The sequence below is a fragment of the Punica granatum genome, chromosome 3, assembly GCF_007655135.1.
Source record: "Punica granatum isolate Tunisia-2019 chromosome 3, ASM765513v2, whole genome shotgun sequence".
Classification (NCBI taxonomy): Eukaryota; Viridiplantae; Streptophyta; class Magnoliopsida; order Myrtales; family Lythraceae; genus Punica; species Punica granatum.
Genome location: NC_045129.1, coordinates 8,660,122 through 8,673,146, shown reverse-complemented (window position 1 = coordinate 8,673,146; position 13,025 = coordinate 8,660,122). Strand labels below are relative to the sequence as shown.

General features: G+C 40.9%; 1 protein-coding gene, 1 long non-coding RNA gene and 1 pseudogene across 3 annotated transcripts; 2 read left to right on the top strand and 1 right to left on the bottom strand.

Moving 5' to 3' along the window:
- The first annotated feature begins 409 nt into the window (after positions 1-409).
- Positions 410-2,012, top strand: LOC116200683. Its single transcript, XR_004155719.1, has 3 exons — positions 410-577; positions 1,012-1,102; positions 1,690-2,012. It is a non-coding gene; the product is annotated as an uncharacterized LOC116200683 (long non-coding RNA).
- A 1,151-nt stretch (positions 2,013-3,163) lies between these two features.
- LOC116200682 lies at positions 3,164-6,470 on the bottom strand (annotated as a pseudogene).
- A 2,918-nt stretch (positions 6,471-9,388) lies between these two features.
- On the top strand, positions 9,389-12,811 carry LOC116200246 (heat shock 70 kDa protein, mitochondrial). 2 transcript variants are annotated; one of them, XM_031531058.1, is made up of 6 exons: positions 9,389-9,551; positions 10,185-10,255; positions 10,331-10,409; positions 10,519-11,085; positions 11,162-11,782; positions 11,919-12,811. In XM_031531058.1, exons 1-6 carry the CDS (start codon positions 9,477-9,479, stop codon positions 12,537-12,539), a joined length of 2,034 nt encoding a protein of 677 aa, XP_031386918.1. In that variant the 5' UTR covers positions 9,389-9,476; the 3' UTR covers positions 12,540-12,811. The 2 variants fall into 2 exon arrangements, with proteins under 2 accessions (XP_031386918.1, XP_031386917.1); XM_031531057.1 differs by having other exon boundaries at positions 10,164-10,255.
- Positions 12,812-13,025: the final 214 nt, after the last annotated feature.

Here is a 13,025-nt window from a genome sequence, read left to right as displayed (position 1 = left end):
GCTCGGGCCTGAGCTCGCTAACTAATAAACGAGCCGAGTTAGAGTCTAGTATATTCGGAGTTCGGCTCATTTACACCCTTAGTTCAGGACAATGACGCATATTCGTCGCTAGTCCATCTTAGATTTTCATCAATAAAATTATTTATACTCTTTTCTTTGAAATTTTTATTTCCTTATATTAATATACCATAAATTTCTTTTGTAATGGGAAAAAATATATACATTGCCGCGGGAATTGGGATTTGCTTAATAAGATGCCAAGGTTGAAGTGGAAAGCGTATATTGATGATGCGACACTGACGTGTAGAAGCTGCTAGAAAACGCGGACCGGCACCTTTCCTTGTCGCGCTCTCTCTCTCTCTCTCTCTCTCTCTCTCTGTGGGAGGGACTGATCTATAAAAACAGAACAGAACGGAAAGGAACAGCCCCACGTCGAGAAGAACCCATAAAACTGTTTCTTCCTCAATCACTGTCCTCTTTACCAAATATCAGCCATTCTCTCCTTGCCTGCTCATCCTCGTCCTCATCCTCGAGATAATGAGCGACCCCAAGTACGGTTACCCTTACCCTGCTCAAGGTCACTCTCTCTCTCTCTCTCTCTCTCGCTTTATGTGCGTGTGTGAGCTGAATGTGGGTCGCCAAGGAGTGTTCCTAATCATCCATATGCTAAAATGCATTCATTGGGTAGACTGCTTAAGGAATTCAATGTGCCCATGAAGTTTTGTCTGTCGGGGTTCATCATGTTCTTTCCACTCCTTAACCCGTAGGTCACACCGACACAATTCAAGCCTCCTGAGCTTCTTTCTATTAGCATTTTTTGGACAATTTGTTAGATCATTAGTTGAATGTGCAGGAAAATTTTGCCTCGCTTACTTTGGATTGTTCTGTATCCTTTTTTTTCCCCCTCCTTTTGGATCTCTGTAATTTTGTTATTGTATACTGTGGTCTGCTAGTGAAATACTTCCTCATTTTGTTCTGGATTTTGTGTTAAACTGTTGCTGGTGTTTATAGGTTATTATCAAGGCCCACCGGTGCAGGCTCCGCCTCAATACTATGCCCCTCCGCCACCGCCACGCAGGGAACCTGGTTTTCTTGAAGGATGGTATGTCCCCATTCTCCTAAAAAAAAGAAAAATCTGTTCTTTCTTTTATCTCTTGTGTGGGTGATCCCTTGCTTTTAGTTGGCCAAATTATGATGAAACTTTCTTCTGCCTCCCTCTTCTGTGATGGCAAAGGTATGTGTGAATTATAACACCAGCCAGTTTGGATAGTCGGAATAGGCATACTGTGCTACTGTGTCTTGAGGGGGATAATGCAGTGAAAGCGTCATTACTTCTTTGGCCGTTTAAGCTTTTCCGGAGATTCGTTTAACTGAAGCAAAGTAATGAACTTTTATTGTCAGATTGTTTATCTGCATTGTGAGCCAGACAAGACTTCCGTGATAGCATTCGTTCCGAACAAAGAACATCCTGGTTTTCTTTAGTGCCTGCTTCACTAAATGAAGGGTTTAGTCTGTGATCACGTTATTTCGTTTGGGATTTAGTTTATGAATTATGTGCGACAAATAGAATAATTCCTTCAGCTGATGTCTCTAGCTAATTGTTTTGTGTGTTACTATATGCTTTTCCGAGTCTGCAACATTTGTGATGCAAGTCTTCTGATACTTGGGACTGATCTTTTTTCTTTGCAGTCTTGCCGCTTTGTGTTGCTGCTGCCTTATCGACGAATGCTGCTGTGACCCGTCCATCATCTTCGTTAGCTGATCTATGATTCCATATATTCCTGAACAGCTTATCTTGTCACTCTTAAATAATTAAAAGAAGATCAATTGTTGATTAGTGTGGGAGCTTCATAGCTTGATCATTTGTCATATGCGCTCGTGGCTTGGTTTCTCTCCTATTCACTCTGTTGTGGAAACTCCTCGTGACTTTGGATCATAGTGTAATTTACATGGTACTAAGATTTAGTTCATGATTAACAGATGAATTGCAGCTTCTTGAGTAAGTTTCTGCTTGATCAAGCCACCACGTTGTTCTTGAAAATTTAGGCTACTCTATCTCCACTAGCTTTTGATTTTAGCTATATGCTTAGCATTGTGAGTTTGCCAAGGTAACCATAGGCTAGATTTCCCTTGATTGAATAAGCTATATGATTGATCTGATCTAAAGAATGCCTCGTTCATCTGTATCGAAAATTTTCCCTTCGTGCTGGTTTTTGTAGAAGATTAACCACCTTTCTTGGTAGGAAGGGAGTGTCTTCTAGGAAAGTCGATGTCATTGGCTTCAAACTTTGCCTTCCTTTGTAGGAAGGACTCTCTCCAAGGAAAGTCGATATCGTCAGTTTCCGACTTTCCTTGAACACATTCTCAATAGTTGTGGTTTAAGTAAAGCTAGGCTGGATCTTTACTGAGACCAAGCTGCATGACTATGAGGCTGACGGCAAATGTGAGATATGTACAAAATAATATCAAACATTCGATGGCTACCTGCCCTGATGCCCGGTGACATCATACATATATATATATATATATGACCTATACGTGGTGTCTTTGAATATAGAAATAAAAGCTCACGTCTCAAGGCAGAACGAAGTTCGTTGCCTCCGGAGCATGCTTTTGGTACAACATTAATTTATTTCGAATTATGTAATGAGACATTATATATATATATATATATGTATATATAGTCCCTTCATTAGTGGGACGGAAGAATGAACAATAGAATAAGCTGAACTTAGAATATCTGCTTTTAAGAATCTGAGAGCCTGATCTTGAAGATGAAACAAACCAACCGATGTCCAATTGTCATGGCCCATGGGGGATCATGTTATTTGCAATAATTTTGCATTACTTTGAGAACGGTTCAGAATATGTATCGAGCGCTTGGTCATGTTCGTCTCGGGTATTGTCCAAGTTCATCTTCGTCGCAGGCATCATGTTTGGCACTTAATGCTGGTATGATATGCAAGTAGACCCTTAACATACTCTTTCAGATGAGCAGAAAACTTCAGGGAGTTGGGTAATTGTTTCCTAATGCAGTCTGCATAACGCCAGTAAACTCAAATACTAGAAGATCGGCTACGGGATGAATTTTTCCTCTACAGCGGAAGATGTCAGCACATGTGCATACCCAAAAGTATTAACTTCATCGGCTGCCGCAACCTCATGCAAGAAATAAACTCCAAGATTTCGAATATTGAAGAAACAAAGAGAACCGCTCAAAATTTAAACATGAAACCACAAAAATTATAAAAACTGTTATTCTGTCCCCACAGGGCCTCATCAACATAACTGGTTGAATCCCCGTTCCCAGGAAGCACATTGACCGCGGCTCGCTTAACCAGCAAAAAATTGATCAACAAAAGTGCAGAAATGAAAAGTTTACTTCTTTACTTCCGGTGCCTGATCAACACCCAGACGTCCCTGCAGAGCCCTTAGAAATGTGCTCCCTGATCTTTGAGACGGGCCTTATTTGCGGCATCCATCTTGGCCTTGATCTCCTCGATGTTCTTGCCCGCTACTACGTTCCCGAGATCTGCCACTGCAGATTCCGTCTCCGATGCGACCTCAGAAGGGATCTTCTCACGGTACTCACCCAAGCTCTTCTCAATTGCTGCAGATTGTCGTGTCAGCACTGTTCTTGATGTCAATCAGAGCCTTTCTCTCTTGGTCTTTCTGGGAATGCAATTCTGCCTCCTCCACCATTTTCTTGATCTCATCATCCGACAGTCCACCAGGGGATCGGATTGTGATAAGTTGCTCCTTACCTGGGGCCTTGTCCTTTGCTGAAACAGTCACGATTCCATTGGCATCAATGTCAAAAGCCACTTCTATTTGCTCCCCCAATAGCTTGTTGTCTGCTGCCATTTCACGCACTACTTGAAGGACTTTGATGCCTACCTGGGTTTGGTCATTAGCTGCTGTCGAGAATACCTGAAAACATGAAATGGAACAGTAACTACTGCACAGCAGATATCATGAGTACGAGACCCGTAATGAAGGTTTTCAATGAATCAAATTTCACTATTTAGAGGATGTGAATATATTGACAAAATAGCCTCTGTTGAAGTCTATGCATCAGGCCATTCCAAATGTACTGAAGGGAACTTCCATAAATAGAGGAGAAGGGCCTACATGTGACTTCTTTGTGGGAATGGTGGTGTTCCTGCCAATCAATCTCATGAAGATGCCTCCAAGAGTTTCGATATCTAGAGAAAATGGAGTGACATCCAATAGAAGTAGCTCCTACGCATCACCCCAGAGGATGCCTCCTTGAATAGCAGCTCCCATTGCGACAACCTTATCAGGGTTGACCCCTTTACTTGGGCTTTCCCAAAGATCTCCAGCCTATCTCTTGTACCGTAGGCACTCGAGTCATTCCTCCAGCAAGCAAGACTTCAGTTACGTCCTTGGTTGAAATACCAAAATCTTTCAGGCAGTTCTTGCTAGGGTTCTGGCCCTTTTGATCAAGTGGTCAACTATAGTCTCAAACTTCGACCTAGTGAATGTTATGTTCAAATATTTTGCACCAGAAGCATCAGCATTTATGAATGGAAGATTAATATCGATCCGGGACGTAGAGGAAAGTTCTATTTTTGCCTTTTCAGCTGCTTCTCGAAGCCTCTGCAGTGCAAGCCTATGCTTTTGACATATCAATCCCTTCAGTTCTCTTGAATTCACTCACTAGAAATTCTAGCAGTGCATTGTCGAAGTCTTCGCCTCCCAAGAATGGGTCTCCATTGGTTGCTTTAACCTGTCACAAAACCAATTTTAATAAACCTACCCTCCTAGAGGAATAGTAGAAAGGCAAAAAAAACCGATCTTACCGCAAAGACGCCATTTGATATTTCCAAAATTGACACATCAAAGGTTCCACCACCAAGATCAAATACTCCAATAAGCCCTTCCTTGTTGTTCATCCCATATAAGAGGGCAGCAGCAGTGGGCTCATTGATGATTCTTTGAACATCCTGACCGGCAATTCTTCCAGCTTCCTTTGTTGCCTGTCTCTATGCATCATTAAAACAAGCTGAAACGGTGACTACAGCTTTGGACACAGTTTTCCAGAGATATGATTCTCCAGTTTCTTTCATTTTGGTAAGAACAAAAGCCCCAATTGGCTAGGAGAGTATTGCTGCCCATTGGCTTCGACCCAAGCATCACCATTCGGAGCCCCGACAATCTTATATGGAACCATTTTCATTTCCTTTTGTGTCTGGGGATCATTGAAGCGCCTTCCTATGAGATGTTCAGTGGCAAAGAAAGTGTTTGTAGGGCTGGTTACAGCTTGTCATTTGGCTGGGGTTCCCACCATCAGCTCCCCCTTCTGGGTAAGCAACAACCGATGGAGTTGTACGTGCACCCACTGTTCTCAATCACTTTAGGATCTGAAAAGGGGAGAAAATTTTAGACAACTTAAGAATATGTAATGATATGCGTCAATCGAACTGATGAGAAGTTAAAGTCATTCTACCTTTCCCTCCATAAAAGCCACAGAGGAATTGGTGGTTCCCAAATCAATACCAATGACACCGTTGTCTGCCAGTTTCGAACTGTATGCAGGGTAAACAACAGTCAGATACAGCAGCTAGAACCGTTAAGGGACAAATTATACAGAAATGAAATCTACCAAAAAGGTCTTATTGAGCTCGCCCATCTACTAACGGTAGGAGAAGCATAAGATGAATTCAAATTGGCAGACACCTACATGAAATTTTTGAAGGTAAGTGATATACTTCATTGTATCAGCACTGAATGAGGAGAACAATAATGTAAAATCTTCCAGAAGCATGAATGCATAAAATCAATGGCAGTGTTGTTCCATAACCTGCAGACTATATCGGGTCACACTCTCCCTTTCTATCAAAATCAGCAATGACATAAAGTTGAACTAACATAAAAGCAAGTGAATTTCACCGGAAGAAATATAACTTATTCAGAATATGATGCTACATTAGCACTTCGAGCTCGTAATTTTGAGGTCAAACTAATCGCAAGCAGCTTTTATCAGGGCAAACGCATATATTTGAGCAAAATCAACAATTCCAGTATAAGAGGAGCAATCCTCAATCGAATCGAAAATGAGCCAGATCCTTCGGAAAGGGCCAAATTTGTCTTGAAATAAGAGCTTCCCATGAATTTTCTCTTGGTGAAATGAATGTAGTTGCTCTTAGCAGCACAAGAACCACAAAAATGGAACAAAAAGAGAGCTAACAGAAAGGGAGAGAGAGAGAGAGAGGGAGAGAGAGCAGGGAGCATACGAATCAGTGAGCGGCCAAGGGAGAGCTGAGAAGCTCCCGGCGGCGGAGGGAGAGGAGGAGAACGGAGGTCGCCATCGCCGGGAATGGATCCGAGTGAGTGCAGGGTTTAAGGACTCTGGTCGGTAGGGTTTAAGAGGGTTAGCTTAGCTCAGCTCGGCTCAGTGCCACGAGGCACGAAGGGGGCAGACGGCATGTTGAAGAGTTTTCAGAAGCTTCTGGAAATGCAGAAGCAGCGGTAAGGCGTTGGCTTAATTGCAGAAATACCCTTATAACTATGAAAAGTTTCTCAATTGGTCCTCAAACTACAACCTTACTTACACCTTGGATACCAAAGTTTTCCAGAAGCCGCGTTTGATTGCATGCAACGGGAATTCGATTACGCATGTAATTCCCGTTATGCTATTTGTTTACATCCATAATCGTAATAGCAATCACCAATGGGGCTTTTGATATGTAATGGAGGTTGAATAACCACGTCCCACTGTCCTACTTATTGACGTATAATTGAAATTACTCATGCATAGTAAAAACAAAAATAATCAAAATACCATCAACTATTAGTCGAATCTTCAAAACACGTCACCTTTCCACCAATTCCTTCACCATTGCCATCGCCGCCCACCATTGGCAGCGAAACAATGGGACTCTCTTGACTATTTTTGAGCAGTTGAGACCAAATCTAGCCTCGGTGAAGACAAATCGGACCTCACCAAGCTAGATCTGACTTGGGCGCTCATGTAGGGTTCGAACCCTCATTTGAGAATGAGCCTCGAGCCACACCAGGGCTCCCAAGCCCATGGATGGGTTCGCAGTGCTATTACCAACCCAGCCTCAAGGCTCGCAAGTCCCATGACTGGGTTCATTTCCATCTTCTTCTTTTTATTTCTAATTTTTTTTAAATTTTTTTGTTAGATGGGAGTGTTTGGTCTTCTATCTTTTCATTTTATGTATTATTTGTTTATTCCAACCGACCAAACACAAAATTCTTATTCCCAATTTTTCTTTTCCCTTATCAAACAAACAAAATTTTATTAATATTGCAATTCGATTACCTGCCTATTATATCACAATGAACTAACATGGCATTACATATTATATATATATATATATATATATTATAATTTAGTTATATTTTGTTATGGTAGCATCAAGTGATAGCTCACACGCTGCGTCATCAACTAATTAATTGGGACGACAAGGGCGTTGGTGAAAAACTGTAACAGCTGATAACAACATTATTTTCTGCACTACATAACTATACCAAATGGTTATGGTGCATATATGATTTTTAATTTCAAGAGCTGCTACGGTGTGGTACGAATATGGTTGAAAACAATTGTGAACAAAAATCGCACCACAACCTTTATGTTTTTATACATATATAGATTATGCTAACATTCCAAGTTTTGTCCAAGCCCAATCCCAATATTTCTTAATGTATTTAATAAAAACCTAATAAAATTATAGAGATAGAATACTAATTCATGGATAATTCTCATTTATAGGTTTTGATTTAATTTATATCTTTAATTGTTATGTTTTTATTTAATTTAATTTCTTAGTGCACGGATAATCGCGAATTTTTGTTGTTACCGATACGGGGTGTAGTTTTAGAATGTGGTACAGTTGTGCTTCTCTTGGTATGCACACCACTGTCATCCCTACCTATTCACCAATCAAATTGTGGTGTTTGCGGGAATAAAAATTCCAATTCCGAATTCAAATTATAAGTATATTGGTGGCTACTACCAAATGTCATATGCTACTTTTACGTGATTATTCTCCTTAAAAACTTGAATAAAAATGGAGATATGACGTTGCATTATTTTAGGTCCCGTTTTATTTGGAGTATAAATCTTCATTTTCCTTACTCTCTCTAATTTTTTAGAGCAACTCCAAATCAACATAATTCATTCGATCAACCACAAAAAATAATATAATCTTTAGAAAAATAATTTACAAGTTAAAATTTTCATATTTCTTTTAGGTTAGTGTCCATTTCGACCGTGCACGCAATTAAAAATGTTAGAATAATGAGGAGCTATGTTGCCATTATCGTGGGTCGCCGTCACTGGCACTGACAAAACTTCTTGTTTGAATTTCATTCGAAGCTGAACGTTGATTTTCATCAAAATATCCCAAACACTAGAAAATAGAAAATGGTTGTTGTAAGGTGGAATTGTTAATATTGGCAAAGAAGATGGGGCTTAGTGAGAAACAAAAGAACTTCAAGGCCTCAAAGGAAAACATAGAAACTTTTATTAAAGAAATGGCCAATCGGGTTCCCTCTTTAAGGTAGACAATGGTGATGACAATATTGTTGTTCCCACTACGCAATGTTCAGGCTCTCGTATTCAATTGCGAACATATCAAACGAACTTTTATTAAAGCACTGATCTCGTTAGCGTAACACTACCGATGGCTTAGTATAATTCACAAAAATAAAAAATAACTCCAAACCCAAGCCAAAAAATCCACCCTAACTTATGATTCCGGAATTCGAACTTGAGACCTGAGAGTCTCCAAATTACGTGAGAATTAACTTAGAATCATTGGGTGTGTTTGTTTTCCCAACAATGTTCAACTCAACTCAACTTAACTCCACTTATCTTCAATTTAACATCACAATTATTACTTTTTTTATTTTTAATTTTTTTTAACCATTCAATTTAATTTTTAATATTAAATTCTCTCAACTATTTATTACTTTTTCACAATTCAACAACACAATCATTACTTAATCATTATTTTCTCTCAATTATTTATTACTTTTACACACTTTTTCTCATAATTCAACAATACAATCATTACAAACCAATTAAAACCAAAATTCAACTCAACTCAACTCTCAATCCAAACACACTCTAGGTCATCGCCTGTAATTGGATTTTACCTTTAAACAAAGGAAATGGTGATTGGCTGAGAAGCGAGGCCTAACATAAAACGGCGTGGTCAAATCAAATCCTCTTCCTCCTTAGCTTCTTTCCCAAGAATAGCCCCCGCTGATTTCCCCATTTTAGCCTCCTTTCCCAGGTCTTATTACGGCCATTCACTGCACATAGCCGTCAGACACCCAGGGGTACTTTGGTCGGTCTACCTGATATATATAAACCACAGACAGTGCATGCCGCCCTCCGTCTTGTTCAGTCGGTCCGCCTGCTAAAACCCTAACCTTAAACCCATCGCCCCATCGCCCCCTGAGCTTCCATCCGCTGAGGAATGGCGACTTCGCTGCTTCTCCGATCTCTGAGGCGAAGAGAGCTTCATGGCTCCTCTTTTTCTGCTTACAAATCCGTATGCTCCCTCTCTCTTTCTCTAAATGTACTCTTTTTTTTTTTGTGTCGTTGAGATGTTGCCTATGAGTATTAGGCTATGAGAAGGCTGAAATTGGACAGGGAAATGAACCTTTGGCTTTGAAGCTAATGAAAGTCTGTTGATTAGTCGAGTTCGATCGGAATGGCAATTGATCCAGGCCAAGAGAAATAAGCTCAATGATTCTGCTTTATTTAATTGGAATGTTGAATCCGGGGCGATAATGATGTCTTGTGTTTCGTGTAGCATGGATCAAATTTCAATATGGTTCTCAAGCTTTTCTAATGGCCCTTGAGTTTTAGCTCGGTAGCAGTCAGCTTTCTGCTCCAATCCTGTTATTTTCTTCAGCTTTGTGTTGGAAAGCACGATATGCTTCCATCTGTGTGGTTCTAATCGCTTGATTCTTAAAAGCTTCTGTTTTTTTCCCCCCTTTTGGACCGATAATTGTAAAAACCTTAAAATCCTTAGACGTTATGTATAAAATCTTTTGTCTCTCCTCATCTTGCCTTATAGCTTGTTGATTTTAGAAAAATGAGTTAGATCTTGTTTCGACTTTATTGAAGATGTGCCCCTAACCTCAATTTCCTTAAGAAGTTAACTTATCCTGTCCTGCAGTTAACTGGCAATGCCAATCCATTAGCTTCACCCCTTGTCAACAAATGGGCTAGCTTGGCAAGACCATTCAGGTACTTAATAAACTTCTTGCTGACTGTAACTATTCAACATCACTATACTGTTTTCTGATTTCGTGTTCGTTACAGCTCAAAACCAGCTGGAAATGAAGTTATTGGCATTGATTTGGGAACCACTAACTCCTGTGTCGCTGTTATGGAGGGAAAGGTATGATAGATGGCTTTAAGTTTTGAACTTTTTGCCCTTCAGTTGGCCAATTATGTTTAACTTGATCTTGGATGAGACTTTTGACCTGCTGTTATTTGATTTACTTCAGAATCCTAAAGTGATTGAGAACAGTGAGGGGGCTCGTACGACTCCGTCAGTGGTTGCTTTTAACCAAAAGGGGGAACTAATGGTGGGAACCCCGGCAAAGCGTCAGGCCGTGACCAACCCGACAAATACATTTTTTGCCACCAAACGTCTTATAGGGAGACGTTTTGATGATCCTCAAACGCAGAAGGAAATGAAAATGGTTCCATATAAAATTGTTAGAGCGCCAAATGGTGATGCTTGGGTTGAGGCCAATGGGCAGCAGTACTCCGCCAGCCAAATTGGAGCATTTGTTCTCACTAAAATGAAGGAAACTGCAGAATCATATCTTGGGAAAACAATATCTAAAGCTGTTATCACTGTTCCAGCTTATTTCAACGATGCACAGAGGCAAGCAACAAAAGATGCTGGACGAATTGCTGGTCTAGATGTCCAGAGAATCATCAATGAGCCCACTGCTGCTGCCCTCTCATATGGGATGAACAATAAAGAAGGGCTTATTGCAGTATTTGATCTTGGAGGTGGAACGTTTGACGTTTCCATTTTGGAGATATCAAATGGAGTTTTCGAGGTAAGCATAATTTTTAGTCTATGTAACACTTGGTCTTGATCAATTGGCAGGTTTACTTAGTTCTCTCTCTGTACAGGTCAAAGCAACAAATGGAGACACATTTCTAGGAGGAGAGGACTTTGATAATGCACTGCTAGAGTTTCTGGTGAGTGAGTTCAAGAGGATCGAAGGAATTGATTTATCAAAGGATAAGCTTGCGCTGCAGAGGCTTCGTGAAGCAGCAGAGAAGGCGAAGATAGAGCTCTCATCTACTTCTCAGACTGACATCAATCTTCCTTTCATAACTGCCGATGCTTCTGGTGCAAAACACTTGAACATCACTCTTACTAGATCTAAGTTTGAAACTCTAGTGGACCATTTGATTGAGAGGACCAAAAACCCCTGCAAGAACTGTCTCAAGGATGCTGGAATTTCAATTAAGGATGTTACTGAAGTTCTGCTGGTTGGAGGGATGACACGTGTTCCCAAGGTGCAGGAAATAGTAGCAGATATCTTTGGGAAGAGCCCGAGCAAAGGTGTTAATCCTGACGAGGCTGTTGCAATGGGAGCTGCTATTCAGGGAGGCATCCTTCGAGGAGATGTCAAGGAGTTGCTTCTCTTGGATGTGACTCCTTTGTCTCTCGGTATTGAAACTCTTGGAGGAATCTTCACCAGACTGATTAGTAGAAACACCACGATCCCAACAAAGAAGTCGCAGGTTTGCTCTTCCTCTCCCAAATTTCTTTGAACTGTCAGAAGAAAACTGATTTATAGCAAGTCTTCAGCACCTGGGCTTTTTTGACTATCCTGGAGTGTGGGTTGACCAAGTTTTTCTTTGTTGTTCTGTGTCTCAGGCGTTCTCCACTGCAGCTGATAATCAAACTCAGGTGGGCATCAAGGTTCTTCAAGGAGAACGTGAAATGGCAGCAGACAACAAGCTTTTAGGTGAATTTGAGCTCATGGGTATTCCCCCAGCTCCGAGAGGGATGCCACAGATCGAAGTTACATTCGACATCGATGCTAATGGTATCGTGACTGTGTCTGCGAAGGATAAGGCCACTAATAAGGAGCAGCAGATCACAATCCGATCCTCTGGAGGATTATCGGATGATGAGATTGACAAGATGGTGAAGGAGGCTGAACTGCACGCCCAGAAAGATCAAGAGAGGAAGACTTTGATCGATATCAAGAACAACGCGGACACTACTATCTATAGCATTGAGAAGAGCTTGGGTGAGTACAGAGAGAAGATCCCATCAGAGGTTGCCTCGGAGATTGAATCTGCCGTGGCAGATCTCAGGAATGCAATGGCGGGCGAGAACATCGACGATATCAAGGCCAAGATCGACGCTGCAAATAAGGCCGTTTCAAAGATTGGAGAGCACATGTCAAAGGGTTCTGGTGGGTCCTCAGGAGGGTCCCAGTCGGGCGGCGAACAAGCTCCAGAAGCAGAATACGAGGAAGCAAAGAAGTGAAAAGTTGACAGTTAAAAAGAGGTTCACATTAGTTTATCAATTCATTTTATCGGAGTACATTGTCTTTAAGAGGGGCTTCTCTTTATTGTCTATCTAGTTTAGGGCTCGAAGACGTTTAGGGCTCGAAGACTGTTGAAGCAGTCGGGAATCAGGATTGGTTATGAGATTTACTGGACACAGTTCTTTTGTCTGTACTTTTTGTTGCCCGGTAAGCTCGGGTTCGAATCTTCTTTACGACAAGGTTTTTGAGGTGATAAAAGTCATTTAACATCCGACAGTTCTCAATCTCTTTATGTTAACTAAATTGAATCATGACTCGAAGCTTCACTGGTTTGCGATTTCAACTGCCGGCCAATTACTCCGAGATTTAGAAATTTCTCTCGGTTATCAGAAGAGTTTTTGTATGTGCAATACGTATGTTCTGAGGTCTACGGACAAATGAAATCTTTGGGATCAATATGAGGACTGAGCTCTGCTATTTGCGTG